This window comes from Caretta caretta, chromosome 7 (assembly GCF_965140235.1).
Source record: "Caretta caretta isolate rCarCar2 chromosome 7, rCarCar1.hap1, whole genome shotgun sequence".
In the NCBI taxonomy this organism is placed as follows: Eukaryota; Metazoa; Chordata; order Testudines; family Cheloniidae; genus Caretta; species Caretta caretta.
Genome location: NC_134212.1, coordinates 4,712,420 through 4,740,305, shown reverse-complemented (window position 1 = coordinate 4,740,305; position 27,886 = coordinate 4,712,420). Strand labels below are relative to the sequence as shown.

General features: G+C 42.0%; 1 protein-coding gene across 4 annotated transcripts; it reads right to left on the bottom strand.

Moving 5' to 3' along the window:
• Positions 1-5,032: 5,032 nt before the first annotated feature.
• Positions 5,033-27,177, bottom strand: CEP15 (centrosomal protein 15). 4 transcript variants are annotated; one of them, XM_048858051.2, is made up of 5 exons: positions 27,060-27,177; positions 25,048-25,132; positions 23,428-23,551; positions 13,219-13,293; positions 5,033-7,370 (listed from the first exon to the last, which is right to left on the bottom strand). In XM_048858051.2, the coding sequence occupies exons 2-5, from the start codon at positions 25,098-25,100 to the stop codon at positions 7,227-7,229; spliced, it is 396 nt and encodes a 131-aa protein (XP_048714008.1). In that variant the 5' UTR covers positions 25,101-25,132; positions 27,060-27,177; the 3' UTR covers positions 5,033-7,226. The 4 variants fall into 4 exon arrangements, with proteins under 4 accessions (XP_048714008.1, XP_048714009.1, XP_048714010.1 ...); XM_048858052.2 differs by having other exon boundaries at positions 26,980-27,167; XM_048858053.2 differs by lacking the exon at positions 27,060-27,177 and adding an exon at positions 26,304-26,468.
• Between the last annotated feature and the right edge of the window lie 709 nt (positions 27,178-27,886).

Sequence of the window (27,886 nt, the reverse complement as noted above, 5' to 3'; positions counted from 1 at the left end):
GGCCAACGCAAGGGGAAGCATGCAGTTTGGATAGAAATTTAAACAAAGCTGCAGGCATGCAATTCACTTAAGCAAATTAGCCACCAGAATCTATTATAGAGCAACAGTCAAAGAGCTTTGAATGACGCTACTGGGAACATATACACACTAATAATTGCAGATATAGAAATATAAGCCTGGAAACAAAAACTGTTTTGTGACACAGCTGGGTCTATTTGACAGGTACTCATTGACTGTGGGCTTAAGCTATAAACTGACCAAAGAAACAGTGATTAATTTAAAGGAGAATAAAAATTATTTTTATTAATTTACAATATATTTACAAAACAATCATATGAAATCTGGCTGGGCTTGTATTTCTTTCAAGAGCACGATGTAAACAAACTTCTTGGTATTCAGTGGCCTTTCAAATAGGGGCCTTTGGTAAGTGCTATGATTAGGAATCAGGAGAAAGAACAAACCCAATAATTTTTAAGATCATTAAGAATTAAGGAAGGAAGGAATTAAGAATAATTCCTAGGTGAAAAGTTATGAAAGGCGATGATTAAATTCATTATTACTACATATGTAATATAGATCAGTGACAAACTCCTGTGATGTGGATCTCACAAAAAACAACCAGAAGATTATATATGCCCTGGGTGCAGGTTACAGCATTCTCAAGAGCTTTTTTAGCATTGTTTTTGAAAGAATAACAAATTCCCAATGTAAATGGTACTACATATTGCAAAGACAAAAACTTCACACTGCAGGAGGATCCAAAAAGGAATTGTTCTTGCATCTGTGTCTTCCACAGGGGCATTTTAAAAATCCATATCCATATCTTGCTGGTAAGATGACAGCTTAGATAATCAAATACTTAATTGTGTTGTTGTGAAACAAAAATGTGAATCCATAGATCACCTCCACTTTAGGTTTGGCAAGAATATGGGATTTCTTAGCAATAAACTTCTGAAATTCTGATCTCCATACAGCAGTTTAACTTTTTCAATTCAGCGTCAAATGAGAACTCAGGAGAAGGAATATTATTTTAAACAAGCAATTTTTTTTTTGCAGCTGCTCTCTTGTATGTGTATTTACTGGGCCAAACTCAGCACTGCTTTGCACTTCAAACAACCCCCGTTAAATCAGTGGGATTGCCTTACTGGTCTTTTGGAGCCAGAATAGCTCCTTTTCTACTGTAAGCTATACATCTGACATAGCATAAGAATACACAAAAGTAATCATTGTGCCATGTGGATCACTCCTTACTGCAACTTTAAAAACACGTTTTCCCTGGATCTGGTCTTTGGATACATAAGACATATTTATGAAATTTGTTCGCTCTATTTTAAAATCGCATAACTGCTTTAAATCTTTAGAGAATTCCTAAGGCTAAGTAATATCTTGTATCTTAGCTGTACATGTACTGAATTATTAAAATAATATGAATATTTTAAAAACTTTAGTTTTGTAGTAAATAATTTTTAAGGGCTACATTTTCAGAAGCAATCTCTAAGATTACACTCAATTTCAGAGTCAGATTTTTAAAATATTGTTTAATGCACAGAAGTCCAAACTGAGCATTTAGACATCTAACTACTTGAATTGCATGCACAAAAGCAGTTTGAGCATCACACCCATGTGTGTGTGTGTGTGTAAAACTGCAGTCTCCAGTGCAGAATCTAGCTCGAAGCCTGAATGAAAATATGGTCTTGAATATAAACAACCATGGATGCAATGCAACTAAAATTTAATAAAAACTCTTATTTTATAAATATCTTATACAAAAATAACAAAAGGCTCGAGAAAGTATTCAGGAATAAGGAATTTCTCATCCCAAAGAAATACCTAACTGCACTGCTTTCCCCAGTGATCAAGAAAGTATACAGCTAAGGAAATGTGGTGGTGGAGGTGACAACGTGGGCATGAATCAGGCTGTGTTCTTAGGTCAGTACAATGGTTACTCATCAGAACATAAACTTAACAAATAAGGTGATTCAGTATTCCTTCTTATGAGACACACAAGCGCTAATCCACACACAGTAAAGTCATTTGTTTTCCCCATTGCTTTTCTCAATTAAGAATATTTTTCAGCCAGGAGCTTGTCATGGACTATGTGGCTTAAGTTGTAGTACTAGCAGTAAAAGGACCAGAAGGGAGAACCTGAGAGAACAGCATGTAGGGCAGCATGTGCTGAGTGAAAAAGCACTTACAAACTGAAAGGAAACTACATGGGCTAATTAAAAAAATAAAAGGTGATGCGGGGTCAGAGATGTGGCTGACTACTTGGAATCATATGTTCCAAATAATGGCCCTGGCTCAGGACAGCATCCCTATGGCCCACCTTGATTACCATGCACATTGTAGGGAGAGTGGTCGCTTTGGATGAGCTATTACCAGCAGGAGAGTGAGTTTGTGTGTGTATGGGGGTGGGGAGGTGAGAAAACCTGGATTTGTGCTGGAAATGGCCCACCTTGATTATCATGCACATTGTAGGGAGAGTGGTCACTTTGGATAAGCTATTACCAGCAGGAGAGTGAGTTTGTGTGTGTGGTTTTTGGAGGGGGGTGAGGTGGTGAGAGAACAAGGATTTGTGCAGGAAATGGCCCACCTTGATTATCATACACATTGTGAAGAGAGTGGTCACTTTGGATGGGCTATTACCAGCAGGAGAGTGAGTTTGTGTGTGTGGGGGGGGGGGCGGAGGGTGAGAAAACCTGGATTTGTGCTGGAAATGGCCCAACTTGATGATCACTTTAGATAAGCTATTACCAGCAGGACAGTGAGTTTGTGTGTGTATGGGGTTGGGGGGGTGAGAAAACCTGGATTTGTGCTGGAAATGGCCCACCTTGATTATCATGCACATTGTAGGGAGAGTGGTCACTTTAGATAAGCTATTACCAGCAGGACAGTGGGGTGGGAGGAGGTATTGTTTCATGGTCTCTCTGTGTATATAATGTCTTCTGCAGTATCCACGGTATGCATCCGATGAAGTGAGCTGTAGCTCACGAAAGCTCATGCTCAAATAAATTGGTTAGTCTCTAAGGTGCCACAAGTACTCCTTTTCTTTTTGCGAAAACAGACTAACACGGCTATTACTCTGAAACCTATTCAGGACCACATTTAAGCACAGGCTTAAATCCCACTGGAGTCAGTAAGACTTAAGCACATGCTTAAAGTTAGGCAACATTCCAGTGCTGTCTTGAATCAGGGCCAAGATACACGGCAACTTAAGGCACACAGGACCAACAGTAACCTTAGCAATATATTAGGGTGGTTGACAAGGTCTATTAAGTGCTGCATGAGCGACAGCATGATTGTCCTCAGTGCTGACAATAGGCCCTGAGCTCTGCGATCAAGCGAAGGAGAGAGAATCACCCCTATTTGTTCATCTCAGATGCCCTGCGGTTTGCCTCTCTGCCCCATTTCCTTTATTGTTCCACGTGGTCCATGTACAATCTCTGTATGTGCTAATTTCTTACCACTTTGGGTTACAGTGGTACAAGCAGTAACGTGCCCTCTTTTGCTTTCTCAGTTCAGGATGCTTTCCTCCTGTTCTTGTTCTATGGATTTTCCTGCATTGAATAGATAGATTTGAATAGATACCCTCTGAACAATATGGAATTTCAATTTCCTAAGTCTCTGAAGGGAGGATGAGTTTAGCATCATCAGTATTGTTTTCAATTTAAGCTTCAACATTCTGCACACTATAAAATCCTTACTGAATTACAATCCAAAAGACCTAGTTTGGTTTAATTGATTGAAATTAACTAAAATAAATGAATGTTAAAATATCTGGAGCTGTTAACTACATAAATCAGACACCCTAAGTCTGGGAATGTGATTCTTTCCCTGAATCAACATTTCACAATTTCACCATGTGTTTAGTTGTCATTTTCAGATTAACTGAAACAGATATAAATTTCACTGTGGTTGAATACTACTTCATTATTTTCAAATTTCAGGGAGAGACTGTCAAAAGCACGAATGGGAGGTAGGAACTTAACTCCCATCCTCTTTCATTGGGAGCTTCTAAGGGGGCCTCTGAGGGTACATGTACACAGCAAAGAAAAACCTGAAGCTGGCCCGTTCTAGGTGATTCGGACTCATGGGGTTCAAGCTGCAGAGCTGTTTAACTGCTATGTAGCCTTCGGAGAGCCTCCCACCTTGAACGGTCCTGAGTCTGGGCTCCATCCTGAGTCCGGGCTCCATCCTGAGTCCAGATGTCTACACAGCAGTGAAACAGCCTGCAGCATGAGCCCCACAAGCCCAGGTCAGCTGGCACGGGCCTGGCACGGGCCAGACACGGGTGTCTAGTTGCTGAATAGACATACTCTGGGAATTCGTACCAGCTCGGGCCTTGGCGGCAAGATAGGCAGTGGAAATGCTTACTTTGTGAATCCTGCTGGGCCTTAGGCATGAGCTTGCTGAACAGCTTGGTGGTATCAGGACTTAAGGTGGATTTGCGCTTGAGCACCAACAGAAACGTCAGCACCCATGGAATTTAGGCACCTACTGGGTGGGGCAGCAGCTGACCACAAATTTAAGGATCTCAATTTTCAAGTTGGGCACATGCAATTAGTTATCTAAATGCTTTTGTGGATGTTGCCCTGAAAGTCTGTGGCAAGGCAGGGAATTGAATCCAGGTCTCTTGCTGCTGAACTAACCCCTGACTCATCCTTCCTCTTTGGGAACCTAACTTCCTTTGCCCCTTTCAAAAAGCTCCCCTTTGATGTATAAAAATTGTTCCTTTTCTATCACTTCTGCATCTGGCTGGATTTACAATTTCAGAACTGAAAATCTGTACACACTACTGTTAAATCAACGGTATGGCTGAGAATCACTTTGTAATCTTATAGAACAAAATATTACCAATTTGTCTTTGTGACAGAACAATGAGTAGGTATAAAATTGCAACAGTCTCTATGCCAGTTTTTTTTAAGCTTTCTGCTTCTAAGATGAAAGCCTAATTTGATATTTTTGTAGTTATATAACAGTTCTAATATTTTGTGACATTTTGTATTGTGACACTATAGATGGAATTGTCATCGGACTGACACCCTTTACTGTTTATTCCTTAATTACAACTGTTAACAACACTGCAGAGAAGCGTGCTAATCTGCCATCACATATTTTGAAAACAACGTTATTGTTACAAACACCAACACCCACTCAACAGGATATTTCTAACATGGCAATTTCTGTAAAAACTTATCAGTTTAATGGACATTTCAATAGAAAAAGTTTCATATAAACTTTGAACATGTAAAATCATTTTAAAGTGCAGCTAGGGGGAATTTTTTTTTGGGTGAATCTTTGAGTGATTTAAATTCAGCAAACTAAGAGCCTGATCTAGCAGAAAATAGCTTCTGCAGGTGTTGGCCCTTGCAAACTGTTCAGACTTCCTGTGGTCTCCAGCTGGAGAGGCTGCTCCCTATTTTGAGGGGCAATGAATTCCTCACTAACAGCCAGTCAGCACTGGATAATTAAATCCTATTCGATTAATTAAATTCACAAAATGCTCTAGGTGCAAAATTCGGAAGGTGCACCTTCCTTATGGAGCAGTGTAAAGAGCTGTGACACTTATGCAGAGGTTGGTCATGGAGTAGAAGAAAGGTGCTGTTAGATCATACACCCATAACACAAAAATCAGATATAGGGACAAGGTTACCCCCCGCTCCAAACTTAATGGGGAGGTAGGGGAAAGACAAACCCCTAACAGCAAATAAGGGGGTGAGGGCTCATCATTCCTATTAGTTCCTGGTAATTAATTTGGTTAGCCTATAGCTAACTGGAGTGGTTTGTGTGGCCCCATTTCATAACTATGTACATGAATTCTTCTTGCCCTAGGGAAGTAGTAACCACCCTTTATTGAAATTGGTTTCTATTGATCCTCTTGACTCAAATCCCATTCTAGAGGAAACCCCCCCCCGCCAAAGTCCACCATGCTTCCTTGCTATGGAAGAGTGAAAAAGCACAAAGACTTCTAAGTAATTTACTTGAAAAGATTTCTCTCTGAATTCAGCCTTTCAATATATACAAACATGAGGAAGCAATGGACGGTGACTCCCAGGCACACTAATTTATCAAGGGGTTAGCCTCAGACTGTAAGCTATCTGGGGCAGGGACTGTCTTTTTGTTCTGTATTTGTACAGCACCTAGCACAGTGGAGTCCTGTGACGAAGGCTCCTAGGCACTCAGAGAATACAAATAATTAACAATATGCAAGCAAAAAAACACCGGCTGGCCTTCCATGTTTGTAGGCAGAGGCTGAGAAATTGTCCTCAATCTGCGATAGAAAGCAGGCACCCCCCCTTCTTATTCCAGTATCTGTGATCTTTGGGACGCTCAGTTGGGCTGACTTTCTGTCTGGTTCCTCCACACCTCCCATGCCCTAATCCATAAATTGTGTCTCTGGCTTACATTAACAAAATGAAAGTGACACAAAGCAATGGCTTAAAACTACAAAGGAAACATGGTCAAAATATAATACTAATGTTTGTTACTTCAATGTCTGTAAAATGAACTTCATGGCTGGATTCAACCCAAATTCGCATTGGCTTCTGCTTTCGCAAACCAGGCACAGAACCTAATATGGGAAGTCTGCAGCAGTGGTTAATGGAACAGAAATTGCAATTGCTTATGGGCAAGACCAACACAGCCCCTCGCCATCCTCCTCCCCCCTAAAAAAATCAGTGTCACTGACATGGTCAGGGAAAACAGGGGACATAAAGATTAAATATGTGCCCTCTCCACCCTTTACCACTGGGCTCCTATAGAGGATACCAGCCATAAACTAAGCTTTCCCCTCAGCCTGATGTAAATTGCCTGCCTTTCCCAGAATAAATTCCCCCCATGGCCAAGGAGGTTCAAGAAAATAAAGGTAGATTCATATACAAGGTACTTAAAAATACAAAAGTGAAGGATTATACATAACCTAAAATTCTTGTCATCTTAAAGAGGCTATTGTACTGGTGGGCTTCCATAGACCAGTGTCTAACTTCTGATCTTATAAAGTCACTTTCAAGAAGGACTGTTCCTCCCACCAGGAGAAATGTTATTCTGTGCCTCCTCAAGCTGGCAGACTACAGTTTAGCTGAACTCTTCCACACAGATGCAACTGGAAAAAACCCCATCAAACATGATTCATTTTCATATACATAAATTTAAATGGCAATTTAATGGCCTGACACACTGTTGTCCGGATAGCATTATTTTGCCCATTGAAGTCAAAGGTTTTCTCTTTATCTTTGTGCAGCTCCTTCTGGGTGACTTATGTTATACTTTGTAGATTTCTTTTTCTTAAAACCAACAGGCATTTGTGCTCTTCCTAAAAGAAACTGCTCCCACTTAGGAATAGATTCTTCTACTGATGCCCAATAGAGAGTCTAAGAAAGATATGATACAACAATAAGCAATTTAACTTTGCTTCACAATTTAATCTATCAATCAATTTTTCACAAAACACCACACACATACAATGTGTTATTAAAGCTTGCCTTATGTGTGAAGCAATTCAGAAAAGGCTGAACTATTTGGATACCAAAATTCCAACCCCTCACTTAAACAATGTAACAGAAGTTGGCAGGATTTCACCTTCTAGAGTAAAAAGAAAAGGAGGACTTGTGGCACCTTAGAGACTAACCAATTTATTTGAGCATAAGCTTTCCTGAGCTACAGCTCACTTCATCGGATGCATACTGTGGAAACAGCAGAAGACATTATATACACAGAGACCATGAAACAATACCTCCTCCCACCCCACTATCCTGCTGGTAATAGCTTATCTAAAGTGATCACTCTCCTTACAATGAAAATCAAGTTGGGCCATTTCCAGCACAAATCCAGGTTTTCTCACCCTCCGCCCCCCTCCCCCCCAAACTCACTCTCCTGCTGGTAATAGCCCATCTAAAGTGACCACTCTCTTTACAATGTGTATGATAATCAAGGTGGGCCATTTCCTGGAAATGGCCCACCTTAATGACCCACCTTATCATACACATTGTAAAGAGAGTGGTCACTTTGGATGGGCTATTACCAGCAGGAGAGTGAGTTTGTGGGTGGGGGGGCAGAGGGTGAGAAAACCTGGATTTGTGCTGGAAATGGCCCAACTTGATGATCACTTTAGATAAGCTATTACCAGCAAGAGAGTGGGGTGGGAGGAGGTATTGTTTCATGGTCTCTGTGTATATAATGTCTTCTGCAGTTTCCACAGTATGCATCCGATGAAGTGAGCTGTAGCTCACGAAAGCTTATGCTCAAATAAATTGGTTAGTCTCTAAGGTGCCACAAGTACTCCTTTTCTTTTTGCGAATACAGACTAACACGGCTGTTACTCTGAAACCTTCTAGAGTAAGTTATGCAGTGATTGAATGTGCCCTCCTGTGGTGGATAATATATTAGAAAGGGAACTCATGATGATAGGATTCATGTTCATGGAATTGTAGTCATGTTTCTATAAAACAAACATTTTCTAGAGCCTAAATATTATTACAATCATAGTTTAGCAGTATTTAAGATAAAAATAAATTTGCTGTTTAATGCTATCAACAAACAAGTAGTGCATTAATTTGAGGATGGCTCAAAAATATTTGTGAGCTAAATTTTGCAATGAATAAATCCATGATAATGTAATTGGTTCCAGTACTTAGCTCAAGAAAGACAACTGCACAACCAGCTATCCTGTGGTCTAAGAAACAGAATGGTAGCCAGAAGTTCCTGATTTCTAACTACAGCTCTGACATGCACTTGTTCTAGGGTCTTGGGCAATGTTCCCTCTAATTTTTGACAGGCCGTGTGCGCAAAAAAATGTCTTCTGTGCAAATTTTTGATGAGCTGTGTGCGCAAAACATTTCTTCTGTGCAAATTGTGCTTCTGTGCAAATTTTTGTGCATGCAGTGTTTCACCATGTGCGTGGGGTTTAGGATCTGTGTGTGCACGCACACGTGCACAGCTTAGAGGGAAGAGTGGTCTTGGGTAAGAGGTGTAACTTCTGGGTCTCAGTTTTTCCAACTGAAGAACAGAGATAAAATTCCCCATTTTCACAAGGGCATCCTGAGCAATATTTGTTAATGCTTATGGATGAAATCATACAATTGATACTACAGGCCACAAAAATACTTTAGTTAAGAGTTGGAGACACAGGTCCAGATTTAGCAAATAATGTGCTTAAACTTTAAGCATACTCTTAAATGCTTTGTTCAATAGGGACCTATATTTACCTGGAAATTGCTTTTTCAGCAAAACATTTGTACAGATTTTGAACACATATATTTAGGCTTTTTTAAAAAAGAAAAAATCAGTTTTTATTTACCTAAATACATATTTTAATGCACATATGAGATACATCATAAATTGCTTCTTTGGAAGTGCTGGACTATTGGGTAACTATTTTGGTTCATATGTGTAACTCATATACACAGTTTCTATACATCATTTAGAAAATATGTATTTACGCAATAGATCTTGTTTGAAATTTTACGTGCAACCACATGAATCTGTACTTGGACTGCTAAGTTAAGGCGGCATTATAATCAACTGTGAAAATCAGTGTTGATATACATATGTATTAAGGCCATGTGTTAAATATCCTTTGAAAGTTTTACTGGAAGGAATGTGGACAGTCAATTTTGTCAGGTTTCAGAGTAACAGCCGTGTTAGTCTGTATTCGCAAAAAGAAAAGGAGTACTTGTGGCACCTTAGACACTAACCAATTCATTTGAGCATAAACTTTCGTGAGCTACAGCTCACTTCATCGGATGCATACTGTGGAAAGTACAGAAGATGTTTTTATACACACAAACCATGAAAAAATGGGTGTTTTTCTCTCCCCCGACCCCACTCTCCTGCTGGTAATTGTTAGGATATAGATATTCAGGCCTGTCTGTAAAGGCCTATACTCTAAGAATTTAGGTGTATTCTTATCACTTGGCTAATTATAGAGGTATAAAAGAAAGAATCAAAATCACTATCTGCTGGTGTAAGGGCCTTCTCTTACTGTGACAGTCTGAGGCCCTGTTCTTAGGCTAAGGCCTTTGGCTAAGCAGCAGAGGCAGCCATAAGCTGGGAAGCGAACAGTCACATCCTCACATTCCAAACTAGTCACATTGAAATAAGGTGCTATTGGGCTGTTAGGCACTATCAGGACAGGATTGTATTCCTATCACCTCCAGAGAAAGGGAAGTGCCTAGAAAATGTAAAAGGAAACTTAGTTTGATAGCATCCTGTCTGGCAAGAACTCACTTATCAATAGCTGGGATGTGAAATCCTCACTTCTGTATTGTCTTGTCATTATAGTTCCCACTTTGCTATTGTTTGTCTGTATAATCTCTGTCTGGTTCTGTGATTGTTCCTGTCTGCTGTATAATTAATTTTGCTGGGTGTAAACTAATTAAGGTGGTGGGATATAATTGGTTACATAATCATGTTACGATATGTTAGGACTGGTTAGTTAAATTTCAGGAAAATGATTGGTTAAGGTATAGCTAAGCAGAACTCAAGTTTTACTATAAAAGAAAAGGAGTACTTGTAGCACCTTAGAGACTAACCAATTTATTTGAGCATGAGCTTTCGTGAGCTACAGCTCACTTCATCAGATGTATACTGTGGAAACTGCAGCAGACTTTATATACACACAGAGATCATGAAACAATACCTCCTCCCACCCCACTGTCCTGCTGGTAATAGCTTATCTAAAGTGATCATCAGGTGGGCCATTTCCAGCACAAAGTTTTTACTATATAATCTGTAGTCAATGAGGAAGTGGGTGGGGGAGATGGGAACAGGGAATGGGGGTAAGAAAATTGGAATCATGTTTTGCTAAAGGGGGAAAAGGGAACAGGGAATGGGAGTAAGGAAGTTGGAATCATGTTTGGCTAAGGGTAGGAATGGGAACAGGGACACAGGTGTAAGGCTCTGTGGTGTCAGAGCTGGGAAGGAGGATACTAAGGAAGGAAACTGGAATCATGCTTGCTGGAAGTTCACCCCAATAAACATCGAATTGTTTGCACCTTTGGACTTCGGGTATTGTTGCTCTCTGTTCATGCGAGAAGGACCAGGGAAGTAAGTGGGTGAAGGAATAAGCTCCCTAACAGTAATAGTTTATCTAAAGTGATCATTCTCCTTACAAATGTGTATGATAATCAAGGTGGGCCATTTCCAGCACAAATCCAGGTTTTCTCCCCACCCACGCAATTACAGACATGAAAGTTGCGATATTACAACAGAAAAACTTCAAAACCAGACTCCAGCAAGAGACTGCTGAATTGGAATTTGTGCTGGAAATGGCCCACCTTGATGATCATACACATTGTAAGGAGAATGATCACTTTAGATAAGCTATTACCAGCAGGAGAGTGGGGTGGGGGGAGAGAAAACATTTTGTAGTGATAAACATCCATTTTTTCATGGTTTGTGTGTATAAAAACATCTTCTGAATTTTCCACAGTATGCATCCGATGAAGTGAGCTGTAGCTCACGAAAGCTTATGCTCAAATAAATTGGTTAGTCTCTAAGGTGCCACAAGTACTCCTTTTCTTTTAGACAATTTTGTATATGAAAGATATTTTTTCTTTCCTGCTATTTAGTGCCCTCTCCTTAAAAATATAAAAGATTAAATATGTGAAATTTTTCCTTGAAATCGTAACACCACTCTTCTGCATCTCACACAATTGGGTGGGAAGGATGAAGGCAAAAGTCAACACTGTTTCTATCAATAGTCACTATGAATTATCTGACTTTTGTCCATTTTATCCACACTGTAAAGGTATCTACACTAGATTTTTTTAAATCTGTACTGTTTTGTGTAATTGATACGAGATTTGTTCCGCAGAATTTACTATGCAATGGTATGTAATGCTTCATAGTGACTGAACCAGTACTGGAAATGTCAAAACTCTCTGGCATATGGGACTTCAGGCCTAATACAGACAGATGTTGCTAAAATAGAGCTGAGCTAGTACAGTCCATGCATAAGTGACAACTGTTTTAAATTATTAAGGACTAAAACTGTATTTGCGGCACACAAGCAGGCATTTATGACTTATGTAATCAGCATATCTCAGGGATAAATTTAGGCCTGGTCCTGCAAACACTTAGCTGTAGCACATGCATAGTCCTACTGAACTCCATGGAATTACACCTGTGCACAAGTGTTTGCAGGATCATTCCCTTAGTATGACAGACTCAGCATAAATAGCTTTGTTCCATTTCTTCACTTTTAAGTAATTTGTCAGCTACCAGCATTAACTTTGTTTGCAAGTTGCAACTTAAAATATACTTTAAACTTTAATGCTATTTAACATTTCATTAATATAATCAACTCACTTTAAACAGCTTCATTTCCTGAGGAACTGTGTAGTATACAGTATCTAAATTTGAATTTTGCATCTGATTTTTATTTCGGTGGATGAGGGGAAGATAAGTCATATTTAGTGCCCAACAAATCCAAAAAAGTGAGTGCATCACATCCCTATTTATTTTAAAGTGATATGACCATTAAAATAGCATGCTGTCACATCTGTCACTGTAACAGAAATTTTTAAAGTATAGTTTGGTACAATTTTTTTCTTCTACTAAACACTCAGGACTTCAGGATATTAATTGAATGATGGCACTCACTATAATCAGGGCCCCATGTATTTCACCATGGCAGAGTTCACCCTTTTCTGCAGACTTGTGCTCCAGAACCTCAATTTTTATTTAAAAAAAAATTTGCTTTAGCTATTGTGGTTGGAAAGAAAATCTTGAAAATGTGAACTAACTGTGACTGCTACAGTGATATTTTCACATGTTCCCAACCACCCTTACACAATAGCTCTGACAGGTGTGAACTTCCCCATTCATCTTTATGGGCCGTTGACTCAAACATAAAAATGACAATCTGTGGTGTATTTAAAACTGGAAATGTAAAGACAAAGTAAGGTAAGTTGAATTTAATATCAAAAAACACTATAGGGGCTGTTATGATCCTTAAATTATTCATTTTCATATTTAATTAAATAAAAAGCTCCAGTCAAAAAATATCTGAATCTGCTAGAGAATTTCCCCTAGGCTACAGCAGAATCTAAGGACCTTAGCCCAGAATTTAGGTTCAGCCAACTGCACAGTACACAGGCCCTTGGCTATACCAGTCAATTTCAAAATCAATTATTTTTACTTTACGAATATGCTTCAGAAAAAAAAGGGAACTATTTTGTACATAGCAAGTGAAAGGATGGAGTTTATTTCAGGACTTACTTCAAGCTTAACAATATCAGGATGTGGCTGTAGGTGTACTCTTGCTTGCAACCTCTTTTCTGCTGCTTCTATATCCTGTTTAAAATAACAGTTTGACAAGTTACAGGTGACATTAACAGGCAATATATATTTAATTGCCTTTTAAGTGAACTTATTTCTCCTAAGAAGCACTGGATTTGATATCCCTGGAATTGAAATCTTCTGTTTAGCCATAGATCCTGCAGCCTCTTATTTTTGACAATAACACTAATATATTGGAGGTTTTGCAGGAGCCTTTCTTGCATTTCCTGGCTGTAAGAATTATTTTCTTTGCCAGAAGTGTTCTGACAGACAGCACCTACTACATATTTAATCTCTCCATACACAAAGGTAATTTATAGTTAGACTATGTTCCTCATGACAATACAGAAAAAAAGGAGCGTGGTATTCGCTGTGCTGAGTAGATGAACTGAAGCATGTATTCTATCTACTGTAGCTTTAAAGTAACTAAGCAAATTTGTTCAAGATCTCGTCTTCCCCAAGACAAAGATGACTTGCTAATATGCATGCATAACATGTGCACAAAAATGTAGAGATGCAGCAAGCTGTTCACCAGACATTCAAACTCGGATGAGAACACACCTCTCTTAGATTTCTTGTAAAATCTGCACATGGGCTTCCACTTGCCCAGTAGACATGTGTTGGGTTCACAGAGGCCTAGACTCAATTTGAAAAGACTCTTTTAAATTGTAACCCTTTCTTGCAGGCTTAGTTCCACAGCCAAGCACTGAAGAGACCGAGTGCAGGGCTTTCGGGCAGATGAAGAGATAGAAAGGGGCATGGGAGATGGGTGTGAAGGAGCCAAAGCAGAACGGGGGGTGGGGAGGGAAGCATAGCAGATGGCAGAGTTGGGAGCAGAAAGCAGGTGTGAAGAGTACAACATAAAAAATAAATGAGTGAGGAAATTCCCCAAAGGGACTTCCCAAAGATATACTACTCAGAACAGTGAGATTCTGAAGGAGCAGGTCTACAGGAGAACCCAAACACAATTACTCATATTGAGTAGTAGTCAATTGCAGAATCTGGCCTAAAATTAGTGTAGAGCATGATTAAAAGAAACTAATAGTTCTTAGCAGAAAGTTCTAAGCTAAAATCAAGTTACAATGTTCATCTTTATTTAAAATGAATGAAAATGTATTAATATTTGGACTGGTTTTATAGCATATTTATAGTGATTTTACTGTATGCAGATAGAAGAGAATAAGATTGAAAATATCATCCAAGCAGTTTTTTGTTTGGTCTTTCTACAGTTTTATCAGTGAACCTAGTGCTGGTTTGAGGTGGCTAACTGATCTCTGTGGAAGGATCGTATAAGGTGCTACGCTACTTAAATCCTGGGATTGATAGGTGGAGCACATCACAGTAATGGAAGGCTGCCTTTTCGCATTAAGGAGAGGTCACAGGACCAGAATTAAGTACAATGGACAAAAAACAAACAGGAATAGGGGTGCAGATCATAAGGTCGAAATGAGGGAATGAGAAAGGGACATGGAACAAATGACACAGGGGCGCCATTTCAGATTTTGGTGGGGGAGGAGGGGACTTTAACTGTGGTTCCAGGGGCTACTCAGGCACCTAAAAACTCTAGGTTTGTTTTTTTTTGCAGATAATAATTTAGAAATTAGCTGATAGGAGCACTGTATCTAATTTCTACATAAAAAAAGAGGATTAAATAAATATTAGACCCACTCAGCTCTAATACTAACATGTTCTCATATCTTGTGTCAAGTCACTTCTAAAGGGACACTGGTTAGGTTTAAAACTGTAATGTATATTCTTTGTTACTAACTCTTGAATACAACTGAAACAATTGTAGAAAAATCCAGATTACTTTCTATCACTTTTTTGCAGTTCATCAAGCTTGGAATAGATCATTTAACTTGGGAAACATCCTACTAGGGCAAGGCCCCGAGAGTTTAGAATACATCTGCCGGGGCTCTAGGGGTGTTACCTCACCACTACTAATAGACTAGAAAGGGACTTCAAACAGGAGTGAAACTGACACTTTTCAGTCACTTTCATAGTATTGCCAACCCCAAATGTTCAAAAATCATGAATCAGGCTCACCAAAAATCAAGAGATTATGTAAAAATGACAGCTTTGGGGTTCTTTTTATTTGCCTTTTGGTTTTTGAGCCTTTAGGGTGTATTGGGGTCACATATTTAAGTTTTCTCCACAGCCATAAGGGCTAGAAACTTCATTTTTCTTTCAGAATGAAGGCTGAAATCATCATATATCCACTTGACTCCAGGAGCTGGGACTTTAAGGAAAGCAATTAGCATGAGACTCATGACAAAATCATGAGATTTGGCAACACTGCTTTTACTTCTGTTTAAGGGCTAGTTACTTTCCAGAAGGCTCTTAAACGCAACACTACAGTGATTGAGTTGCAGTTCTCACAGGAGACTATTTAAAACCAAACAGCAAGAGAAGTCTATATTTTAAAGTTGAGAAAAAAACCTGACACTTCTGAGGTATCTCAGGGCAAATGGAGGCAGGAAAGGAAAATAAACAGGCACCAGAGCTCTGGGCAGCTCTTCCTCTAGAAAGAAAGTTGGAGAGTCAAATCTTCTCGTCCTTAATCTAGTAAAACTTCTATTGTCAGCAGTGCCTTCACTCACATATATCAATATGTGCTTAATAACTATACATTTCATACTTAAATATCTGAGCCATCTTATCCAGGGCTACACATTTCATACACATTGGCTCAGGAACTATATTTTCTGGCATGTTCTGAACAGTGCTGAGCACCACAGATAATGCCCAGTGAATAATACAAATCATGACAGTAATTGTCGACTTTATGGACTCTGTGGATGCAATTTCTGTTTTGTTCTGGAATTGGCCTGGATACAGTTGAAACCATAAGAATTTGAGGCATAAACACATCCGATACTTATACAACACTTTCCGATTCCTTGCTTTTCTGGAACTCAGAACAAAAAATGACGAAACAGAGTGGTTTTTAGTTAAAATGTAAAATTGCATAGCAGCCATGGCTTGACAACACTACAAAGTCAAGTTCTCTGTGTATGCACAGGTATACCATTAACAGCACCAGGCAAGCTCCCCCACACTTCACCAACATGCCTTTGCCATGGCCTGGAGCAATTACCTGTCATGGCAAAAAGGTGGATCAGTCTCCATTCAGTCCTGTCTATTTGGGTTTTTATGCACCACAGTCCCCTCAGAGCATTTTACTCCCCCTATGACTTCTTCCTACAAGTATTTACACAGGAAGGTGCAAAACAGACCAAGATCACTATCTCTGTGGCTACTTAATTTTGATACAGGAATGTTTATGATAGTAGGACATAAATTACTTTCAGCCAAGGGAAAACAGCTGTTGTACACATTTTAGTAGAAAAGGCCACATTGGCATGGCCTAGATATCAGATGTGTCTTTTTGTTGCTCCACTCCAGTTTGTATATTTGTAGTCTATTGTAATTCAGAAAACTGATTTAATGACAGACAGTGAAAGAAATTTTTGCTGGAAGGTGCAGTACGCCTTGGAAAAAAACTGAGGCCACTGAAAGATTAGATGGCACCTTTGCATGTAGCTGGTGGCTAGAAGGTGCCTGTTGTGGCATTTTTATTTTTTAAAAGTCTGGTGTTGGGAATTTACATTTTCTAATTCTCTCCAATTTATCTGAAGTCAGCAGCGTAAACACCTTTGGCAAGTAAAACAGAATCTAGGATACTACAATATTAAGCACTAGTCTATCCCATAACCCTGTTTAAAATGGCCAGGACTACAAGAAAAACAGTTCAAGTCCCTTCCCAGAGGTAAAAATGGAAATTCTGATGCATACATCACTATTATGGGGCCAAATTCAGATGTCATTCACACTCATATAATCCAGACTTACACCACCATATATGAGATCAGAATTTGGCCCAGATTTTATGCTAAAATGCTCACTCTGTTACATCACACATCCTAAACTTTATACTTTATGGTCTATACTAAATATCACAGTAATACATTAAGATTTATGAATAACAAGGAAGAGAACAGAAAATACTACATACATGGGCAACTGGATGGATCACTTGATGATTCTCTGTTTTATTCTTTCCCTCTGGGGCACCTGGAATTGGCCACTGTCGGAAGAGAAAAGGAGTACTTGGGGCACCTTAGAGACTAACCAATTTATCTGAGCATGAGCTTTCGTGAGCTACAGCTCACTTCATCGGATGCATACCGTGGAAACTGCAGCAGACATTATATACACACAGAGATCATGAAACAAATCCTCCTCCCACCCCACTGTCCTGCTGGCAATAACTTATCTAAAGTGATCATCAAGTTGGGCCATTTCCAGCACAAATCCAGGTTCTCTCACCCTCCACACCCCCTCCCCACAAACTCACTCTCCTGCTGGTAACAGCCCATCCAAAGTGACAACTCTCTTCACAATGTGCATGGTAATCAAGGTGGGCCATGTCCAGCACAAATCCAGGCTCTCACCCCGCCCCCTTTTTTTTTCCGGGAACACACACACACACACACACACACACAAACTCACTCACCTGCTGGCAATAGCTCATCCAAACTGACCACTCTCCAAGTTTAAATCCAAGTTTAACCAGAACGTCGGGGGGGGGGAGAGGAGGAAAAAACAAGGGGAAATAGGCTACCTTGCATAATGACTTAGCCACTCCCAGTCTCTATTTAAGCCTAAATTAATAGTATCCAATTTGCAAATGAATTCCAATTCAGCAGTTTCTCGCTGGAGTCTGGATTTGAAGTTTTTTTGTTTTAAGATAGCGACCTTCATGTCTGTGATTGCGTGACCAGAGAGATTGAAGTGTTCTCCGACTGGTTTATGAATGTTATAATTCTTGACATCTGATTTGTGTCCATTTATTCTTTTACGTAGAGACTGTCCAGTTTGACCAATGTACATGGCAGAGGGGCATTGCTGGCACATGATGACATATATCACATTGGTGGATGTGCAGGTGGACGAGCCTCTGATAGTGTGGCTGATGTTATTAGGCCCTGTGATGGTGTCCCCTGAATAGATATGTGGGCACAGTTGGCAACGGGCTTTGTTGCAAGGATAGGTTCCTGGGTTAGTGGGTCTGTTGTGTGGTATGTGGTTGTTGGTGAGTATTTGCTTCAGGTTGCGGGGCTGTCTGTAGGCAAGGACTGGCCTGTCTCCCAAGATTTGTGAGAGTGTTGGGTCATCCTTTAGGATAGGTTGTAGATCCTTAATAATGCGTTGGAGGGGTTTTAGTTGGGGGCTGAAGGTGACGGCTAGTGGCGTTCTGTTATTTTCTTTGTTAGGCCTGTCCTGTAGTAGGTGACTTCTGGGAACTCTTCTGGCTCTATCAAACTGTTTCTTCACTTCCGCAGGTGGGTATTGTAGTTGTAAGAAAGCTTGACAGAGATCTTGTAGGTGTTTGTCTCTGTCTGAGGGGTTGGAGCAAATGCGGTTGTATCGCAGAGCTTGGCTGCAGACGATGGATCGTGTGGTGTGGTCAGGGTGAAAGCTGGAGGCATGTAGGTAGGAATAGCAGTCAGTAGGTTTCCGGTATAGGGTGGTGTTTATGTGACCATTGTTTATTAGCACTGTAGTGTCCAGGAAGTGGATCTCTTGTGTGGACTGGACCAGGCTGAGGTTGGTGGTGGGATGAAAATTGTTGAAATCATGGTGGAATTCCTCAAGGGCTTCTTTTCCATGGGTCCAGATGATGAAGATGTCATCAATATAGCGCAAGTAGAGTAGGGGCTTTAGGGGACGAGAGCTGAGGAAGCGTTGTTCTAAATCAGCCATAAAAATGTTGGCATACTGTGGGGCCATGCGGGTACCCATAGCAGTGCCGCTGATCTGAAGGTATACATTGTCCCCAAATGTGAAATAGTTATGGGTAAGGACAAAGTCACAAAGTTCAGCCACCAGGTTAGCCGTGACATTATCGGGGATAGTGTTCTTGATGGCTTGTAGTCCATCTTTGTGTGGAATGTTGGTGTAGAGGGCTTCTACATCCATAGTGGCCAGGATGGTGTTATCAGGAAGATCACCGATGGATTGAAGTTTCCTCAGGAAGTCAGTGGTGTCTCGAAGGTAGCTGGGAGTGCTGGTAGCGTAGGGCCTGAGGAGGGAGTCTACATAGCCAGACAATCCTGCTGTCAGGGTGCCAATGCCTGAGATGATGGAGCGCCCAGGATTTCCAGGTTTATGGATCTTGGGTAGTAGATAGAATATCCCAGGTCGGGGTTCCAGGGGTGTGTCTGTGCGGATTTGATCTTGTGCTTTTTCAGGAAGTTTCTTGAGCAAATGCTAAAGCAATTACAGACTCCAGCGAGAAACTGCTGAATTGGAATTCATTTGCAAATTAGATACTATTAATTTAGGCTTAAATAGAGACTGGGAGTGGCTAAGTCATTATGCAAGGTAGCCTATTTCCCCTTGTTTTTTCCTACCCCCCCCCCCCCCCGACGTTCTGGTTAAACTTGGATTTAAACTTGGAGAGTGGTCAGTTTGGATGAGCTATTGCCAGCAGGTGAGTGAGTTTGTGTGTGTGTGTTCCCGGAAAAAAAAAAGGGGGGGGGGTGAGAAAGCCTGGATTTGTGCTGGACATGGCCCACCTTGATTATCATGCACATTGTAGGGAGAGTGGTCACTTTGGATGAGCTATTACCAGCAGGAGAATGAGTTTGTGTAGGGGGTGTGGAGGGTGAGAAAACCTGGATTTGTGCTGGAAATGGCCCAACTTGATGATCACTTTAGATAAGCTATTACCAGCAGGACAGTGGGGTGGGAGGAGGTATTGTTTCATGATCTCTGTGTGTATATAATGTCTGCTGCAGTTTCCACGGTATGCATCCGATGAAGTGAGCTGTAGCTCACGAAAGCTCATGCTCAAATAAATTGGTTAGTCTCTAAGGTGCCACAAGTACTCCTTTTCTTTTTGCTAATACAGACTAACACAGCTGTTACTCTGAAACCTGTCGGAAGAGAGGATACTGGGCTAGATGGACCTTTCGTCTGACCCAGTATAGCTGTTCTTATGTACATATGTGCAAGGTGGCCAAGTTAACACTGCAGTAGTACTACTAAGTGTCCTCAGAGCTATGTCAGCACTTATTAAATACAGCACCTAAGCAAGGTGTTTAACCCAAGGCCTGAATGAACATTCTTAAACCTGACAACGCCTCCTTTAAACATGTTCGGGGGAAACATACTCTAACACAATTGTATAAAAATGCTGAATTAAATCTTTAAAATCCATTTTCTTCAAATTTCATTTTTTCCCCTCTTACTCAATAAGGATTATAAAGCAAGCTAAGTTTGAAGTTTCTAGCTTCAGCCGTTTTTGAGCTATGTGAGCATAAAATTTCAATTGGCAGAAAGGGAAAGCGTAAGGGTTTTTTTTTATGTTCACATAAAACTGAATTAATTTTATTTGCATTTCTGTTTTTTCTAAGTTTAAGCAAAAATCAACACCTCATCATGTCCGTGTATTTTTGAGTAGGCCAAATCAACAACTCCCCACATGGTAACTGTGAAATGTACAGTGCCTGGTATCAGGAACAATATTCTGAAGCTGGCACATAAATATGAACCGTTTTTTCAAGGCTCTAATATATTATTCTGCATGGATCTCTTTCCTGTTTTATTTTGTTATCAGAAAGCATCTGCAGTACTGCATGTCTGTTAAAGCTAGTATAAAATTAATATATCTAGACTTATTTATGCTGCTTTATCCTGCCAGACTATTTGTTTTGATGGTCATACATATGTTTTTATTTCTTCTATGAACACTAATGTTTTTGACACTTGAAAGAAATCATTTTGAGGAATATGATAGTAGATGGCAAATATCCTGCATAACTTCAAGACTACATATTTTTGCTATAGGTTTACATTAAATATCAATAACATTTACTATCATAATGAGCTTGTTTCAGTATGCACAAATGTAATCTGCATTTATTATGCTTGTCAACAAATAAGTGCTAATTTGAACCTTGTTTATAAAAACACATATGGAGAAGAATTATGGGGGAAATATAATGGGGGAAATTTGCCACCTCTGTACAAAGTCTGGGTATTCAGGCTCTAGATGAGTGACACACAGAGGACTTGGGGAGGCCAAATCTACACATCAGCTGTTTCAGACCAAGGCTGGAATAGCAGCCACACCCATTCCAGAGGGTTTTGGCGTCACTGGACCCACAATCCCACCCCTATCCTATCCCCAATGTGACCTTATATGGGACCAGTGTGGAGATCCTGTCTTTAGCACATATCAGGTACACAGGCACCTTTGACTGGCAATTCTGCCTGCAGTCTCCAGTTGTGCAGCCTCTGTTTGGGACTTAAGTAGGCTGGAGGGCCTTGCAACACAGTTGAGTTTCATTCAAACTGCAGATGTGTCAAGTCTTGCCTCAGCACACACAGCTTGGCCAGAAATTTTTTCACAAAGATGAATCTTTTCACTTTCTAGAATGAAAAATTTGAGTTCTTGTCCCAATGGACACAGGAGGACATTCTGGCTGTACACGAGATAAAAATATGATTTTATTTTGTACAGCATCTTTCATACAAATGAGAGTCCAAAACACTGTGCCATATTAGACAGTAGAATTAAATAATAAGCAACAGCAAAGAGAGAGGGCATGTGCACGGAGGAAATAAGCTACTTTTAAGTGATGTTCTATGAAGATATTCTTAGTAACAGACCCCCACTTTACAACGTGCTCTTGTGTTAGAGGGCAAGGGGAGACCTCTTCAGGTTCAAAATTCTAAGCTGTTGGTTCCAGCAGGGCGTATCACATGTCAGTCCCTGCAACCAAAATAAGAGCCTTCTATTGACCCAATTACCAGTTCCCCTTGAGGAAGAAGCCGAGATATATGCAGAATTTAAAAGTATACAGGAAGGTTACAGAACCCCTAACTCTGAAAAGTGCAGAATGGATGAGTAGGTGATCTGTCATAACATGTTCTAATCAAAGCAATTAAAGGGAAGTAATTTTCCCTTCTCCATAGAGGTGACAGATCCCCACCCTTGGAGACTAAAATGTTCCAGGGATGTCTTTATAAAACAAAGACACAATGTCACTGAACAAGATACTGCAACATCCAGTAGAAAAACAAGGTGAATATACCTTGAACAATAACAGTAAATATGTGTGTGCTGGACAAAGGTGATTTTAATAGGTTTTATACTCTTTTTCATTAAAAAAAGGAGGAAATGAAAAGATTTCTTTTGAACAACCCCCCCCCCCCTCCAAATCAGACATCTCAAAAATAAAAAGCTGCTAACTGGGAAAAGGTTCTGGTCATCCAGAGGTACCGACTTTCTCATTTCCCTGGGGAGTGCTCGATCCCTGCTCTGCCCCAGGCCCCGCCCTCACTCCACCCCTTCTTCCAAAGCCCAACCCAACCCAACCCCACTCCACCTTGCCCCGCCTCTTCCCGTCTCCTCCCCTGAGTGCGCCCCACCCTCGCTCCGTCTCTTCCTGACTCTGCCACACCGCCTCCTGCTGAACAGCTGATCACCAGTGGGCGGGAAGCACTGGGGGGGAGGGGAAGAGGGAGGAGCTTATCAGCAGGGCTGCTGAGCACCCACTTTTTTTTTTCTGGGGGTCAGCGCCTATTGGTCTTTCAATCAAATTTTAACTCCGGACTTGAGATTGCATCTAAGCAACAGTTTTTCATGAGTATTTGGAGAAATGTGGATTTGATGGGCAATCTCCTGGACGGATACAGAACAAAGATGGCAGAGGAAAAGACTGCTCTTGTTTCAAATGGGGCTTAGCATGATCTTAGAATTGTAAGCCTGTCTGCAATGAAAGATTCAGTAATCAGCCTTTTAGAAACAGTTTACTTGGGATAGGTCTACACAGCAATAAAACACCCTGTCAACTGACTTGGGCTCACAGGGCTCAGGCTGCATGACTATAAAATTGCAGTATAGCTATTCAGGCTCAGGCTGGAACCCATCAGGCTCTCATGAGAAGGGTGTGTGAAACAGTTCGTGAGGTCCCAGGTTACAAAGACTTCTTATTTAATACATTTTGCACACGTTCCAGAATCAGGACCCTAATATTATAAAATTAACCTGAAAAACTAAGACACAAATGTTTTTAGCCTGTAATCTATGTAAAACTGCATTTCACAATGTGCCACTTGACAGTCACAGAAACTTACACTTAAAAGTGCTGCATTTCTTTTATAAGCTGCATCAGCTGCTTGTGTTTGCGACATCTTTTCAGTCTTTTTGTCTCCTAGATGATTCTCCATCTGCTGTAGCAATACCAATCTCTGAGAGAGTCTACAAAGGAAAATATTTTAATAAGTGGGCAGAACACTTTGCACAGTAGCTAGAAAATAATAACCTTTTACCTTAACCAATTCTTTTGAAATTATAGGCCTAATTATGCCTGTTTCAGTGTGGGTGTGCTGAGGGAGGAAGAAAGTACAGGCAGACCCTTCCCGCTGTGTTCCCATGCAGTGAGGCAGACATAATGCTGCAATCAGCAGTGCTCATACATGAAGGGGGCTCACAAGCACTGAGTATCTCAGATGATGTGTGGCAGGAGGGGTTGAGGTAGTATAGGCACAGCACCACCCCTGCAAGTGCTCAGAAGCCAACACTGAGAGGAGAATGAGTAATATGTTTTCTGAAAGAAACGTAGCAAGAGTCAAAGAGCTCCCTGTAGAGTCCCCAGAGACCGTTATACTTCTTGCCATATGCACTCATATTCCCTCCAGATACCTCCACTCAGGTGGTACTTGTGAGCCATCCTTACATGAGCCTTAGATTTTCAGATGTCTCATTTTAAACTAACCTATAAAACTCAACCTTACCCACAAGTGCTAATCTAGATAGACTCTGTTGTCACATAAGTTAGTAAATGATGGATGTGGTATAAGATGCACGTGATCATAAAATTTTGTTTGTATTGCAGCCAGAGTACCCAAACATTCTGCGAACAGCTGAACGGAATTCACTCAATGTAGCTGCATTTACTTACACTAGACGTGAACGTGACCCATGATTTTCAGAACAATTATTCTTTGTCAGTTTTCCCAGTCTGCAGCAACAGTACTCATCCAATGAAGTGAGCTGTAGCTCACGAAAGCTTATGCTCAAATAAATTGGTTAGTCTCTAAGGTGCCACAAGTACTCCTCACCTTAACTGATCACTCTTGTTATAGTGTGTATGGTAACACCCATTGTTTCATGTTCTCTGTGTGTGTATATATATATATATCTATCTATCTTCCTACTGTATTTTCTACTGCATGCATCCGATGAAGTGGGTTTTAGCCCACGAAAGCTTATGCTCAAATAAATGTGTTAGTCTCTAAGGTGCCACAAGTACTCCTGTTCTTTTCACTTTACAAGCTGAGTTAACCGTGAACTGAAGATGTATTGATATTTTAGAAATCAAAATGTGAAGAAAATACTATATTGAACTGAAACCACAAGTTGAGTTTTGGATGGCAGAACTCAAGCTACTTGAGTTGGAATTTAGTCAGGATACTGAGGTTAAAGGTCAGGTCCCCAGTTCTGCAGCTCATCTGGAAGACAACAGCATTGGCAGCACTGATCTCCCTTGTGGCAGACTGGGATACTGATTCAGTAGTTTTCAAAGGAAGAGTGCCCCCTATCGAAACACCAACCCCTTGTTTCAGGACTTAAATATTCTGTGGAGGTCTCCCATCCACATACTTATCAGCCAGTCCTGCATAGTTTGAGAGCTTTGGGAAGATCATAGAACAAGTTGCTACAACACAGGCCACAATCCTGAAACAAGTACTTACATCTTGTCATGTCTTCTAGCAAGCTGAACTTCTTGTGCTAAGTAGGATGCCATCTTTGATTACTTAACTAACTGCCAACTTTACTCTATTAAAGAAAACAAAGAAAAGTTAAAATTATTCCTCCAAAGATATACATGAATACTTATCTTTTAAGTATTTAAGAATGTTGCATATTAGACAGACCTAGTTACATGCAGGGCAGCTTCCTATCTGACTAAGCAACTTTTTTTTTTAAAAAAAGTGAAATCGGAGCTGTGTACAATAAAACACTATATAGATAATAGCACTACTGGATACTTTACTTGTTCAAAACACTGTATATACACATTACTAACTCATGCTTACATCTCCTCTTGAATCTCATTAAACCCATTTTACCTACTGGAGAATGGCGGCACAAAGGTTTGATTTTCAGCTATGCAAGCTGAATGTGCATTTACGTGCCTCTACTATAGTAAAACGCTCATGCAAACTATGCATATACAAAGACTATTTATATTAAGACCATGAGAAAAATACTAGTTTAGAGACACTGGAAAAAAGATGCATCCCTATTTAAGCATATAGATAATTTAAAACAGTTGAATTATGGTAATTCATCTTATATACATGTAATCTACTATGTTATATAAAAATGGAGTGAAACCAGCACAGTCCCTCTGCTGTATAAATCAGAGGATGAAGAATTACACAAATGGTAGAATCTAAATCTTATTGTGAGGGTTATAATGAAACACCAAAAAACAATGTCCATACTGTCTGCTCTGCATGGAGCTTAAAGCTTCCCCCCCCCAAAGACTAAGGTCTATCCTATTCTGTGGTCAGTTGTTTACCAAGCTCCACCTCAAAGGAGTCTGCATTACTCTAAAGTGCTTTGGGATCCAGCAGAATGAAAGTCACTAGGTATTCATAAAACGATGAACACAACTATGTGCAGCAGATATCTGGGGGAATAAAAATATCAAGGGTCTGAACCAGCTAGAGCAATCCCACCCCACCCTCTAAATTTGCACGCACACAATCTACTGCCAATTATCCGGATAGCATGGGCAATGCGGATGTTATTCAGACAACTCGGGGGAAGAGTGCCTTTCAGCAGCGACATCGCCATGGGCTTGTCCTCCACCTCACAAGCCTGGCCAGTGTGTGTGTGTGTGTCCACTGCTCTGTTCAGGCCTCTGTATTATCGACCCCCCCTAACGTGAGCTCACAGGTGACAAGGAAAGGATTCAGATAATGGGGAAAACGGGACTCACCCCTATAGACAAATATTTTACCATGGGGGGTGGGGGCGGACGGACGGACAGGGAGCTGTTGCCCTCCCACAGGGCAAGCCTGAAGCAGCGGCAGAATTGGCCGGACTGGAGCTGCCCCCCAGGCAAGTCACACTGTGGCTCTGCATTTTGCAATGACTCCTGATCGACACCAAGGGCATCCTCCTTGAAGGTCCCCAGTGGATGCGGCGGGAGGAGAAGAACGGGCCAAATCACACTCCTCCCCCCCCCCCCAGTAATAAACGTGAGGTACTGGCGGTGCTGGGGGGGGGCACCTGCTGGCTGGGCCCAGCGCTGTCCTTGCCAACGGCCATAAACCTGGTGCCAGAGCCCCGGGCTCCTCCCCGCCCAGGCACTGGAAGCCCCCTAGCAGTGCTCTGCCCGCACGGGAAAACAGAGCCCCCCCCTCAGGCCCAGCACCCCCATAGGGGACATCGATGGCGGGGGGGGGGGGGGGGAGGTGACACGTCGAGCGCCTCAAGGCCCAGTGGGCGGGAAAGGCGCGAGGGCGGCGCTCGCGCCCGATCAGCCGCCGGGGGGCGGGGCAGGGCACGCGCACGAGCAGGGGCGAGCCCCTGGGCTCCGGCCCCTGAGGCTTCGCCATCCTCCTCCGCGGCTCGACCACCGCGTGCGGGAGGAGGGGGCCCACGGGACGTACCACTCCGCGCAGGGCCGATCGTGCCGCCCAGCAGCGCCCCCTTCGGCTCGTCCGAGCCCTGCGGCCCACTGTCCACTTACCGTCATGCGGCCGGCGCGGCACCATGGAGACGGCAGGAAAGGAGGGGGCGCCACTCCCTGCCATTGGTCCCTCCACCTCGGTGGGCGGGCTCAGGCCCTGGGCCGGGTCAGGTGCCTCCCCGCCTTCGCCGCCGTGATTGGAGAAGAGCGGGGTCGGTAACCAATCACATGCGGAGGGCGGCCCTCGGGGCCACACGGGAACATGGGGAGGGAGGGGATTGGAAGGCGAGAAGGTCCCTGTTTCCAGCCCCGCCCCTTTGCCACGGGGGCTCTGCGGCTTCCCTCGTTATCCGGCCCCAACCGCCGGGGTCAGTCAGACCTGCCCCTGCCCCTCCCCCTCCCCCTCCCCTGAGCCTTGCCCCGTGTCAGACGCCTCCTGCCCCCCCGTCAGTCAGATCCACCCCCCATCATTCGCTCCTGCCCCTCCCCCCACTCAGCCTTGCCCCGTGTCCGACCCCTCCTGCCCCCCCGTCAGTCAGATCCACCCCCCATCATTCGCTCCTGCCCCTCCCCCCACTCAGCCTTGCCCCGTGTCCGACCCCTCCTGCCCCCCCGTCAGTCAGATCCACCCCCCCATCATTCGCTCCTGCCCCCCCCTCCCCTGAGCCTTGCCCCGTGTCAGACCCCTCCTGCCCCCCCATCAGTCAGATCCACCCCCCATCATTCGCTCCTGCCCCCCCTCCCCTGAGCCTTGCCCCGTGTCAGACCCCTCCTGCCCCCCCATCAGTCAGATCCACCCCCCATCATTCGCTCCTGCCCCCCCTCCACTCAGTCCTGCCCCCCAGTCAGTCAGATCCACCCCCCATCATTCGCTCCTGCCCCTCCCC

Coding starts and splice junctions, on each gene's coding strand:
- CEP15 (XM_048858051.2), bottom strand. CDS start 25,100: ATGGCATCCTACTTAGCACAAGAAGTTCAGCTTGCTAGAAGACATGAC. Junction 23,552..25,047: donor GCTAGAAGACATGACAAGAT/GTAAGTACTTGT, acceptor TTTCCTTTGTAG/ACTCTCTCAGAGATTGGTAT. Junction 13,294..23,427: donor GAAATGCAGCACTTTTAAGT/GTAAGTTTCTGT, acceptor TATTTTAAACAG/GATATAGAAGCAGCAGAAAA.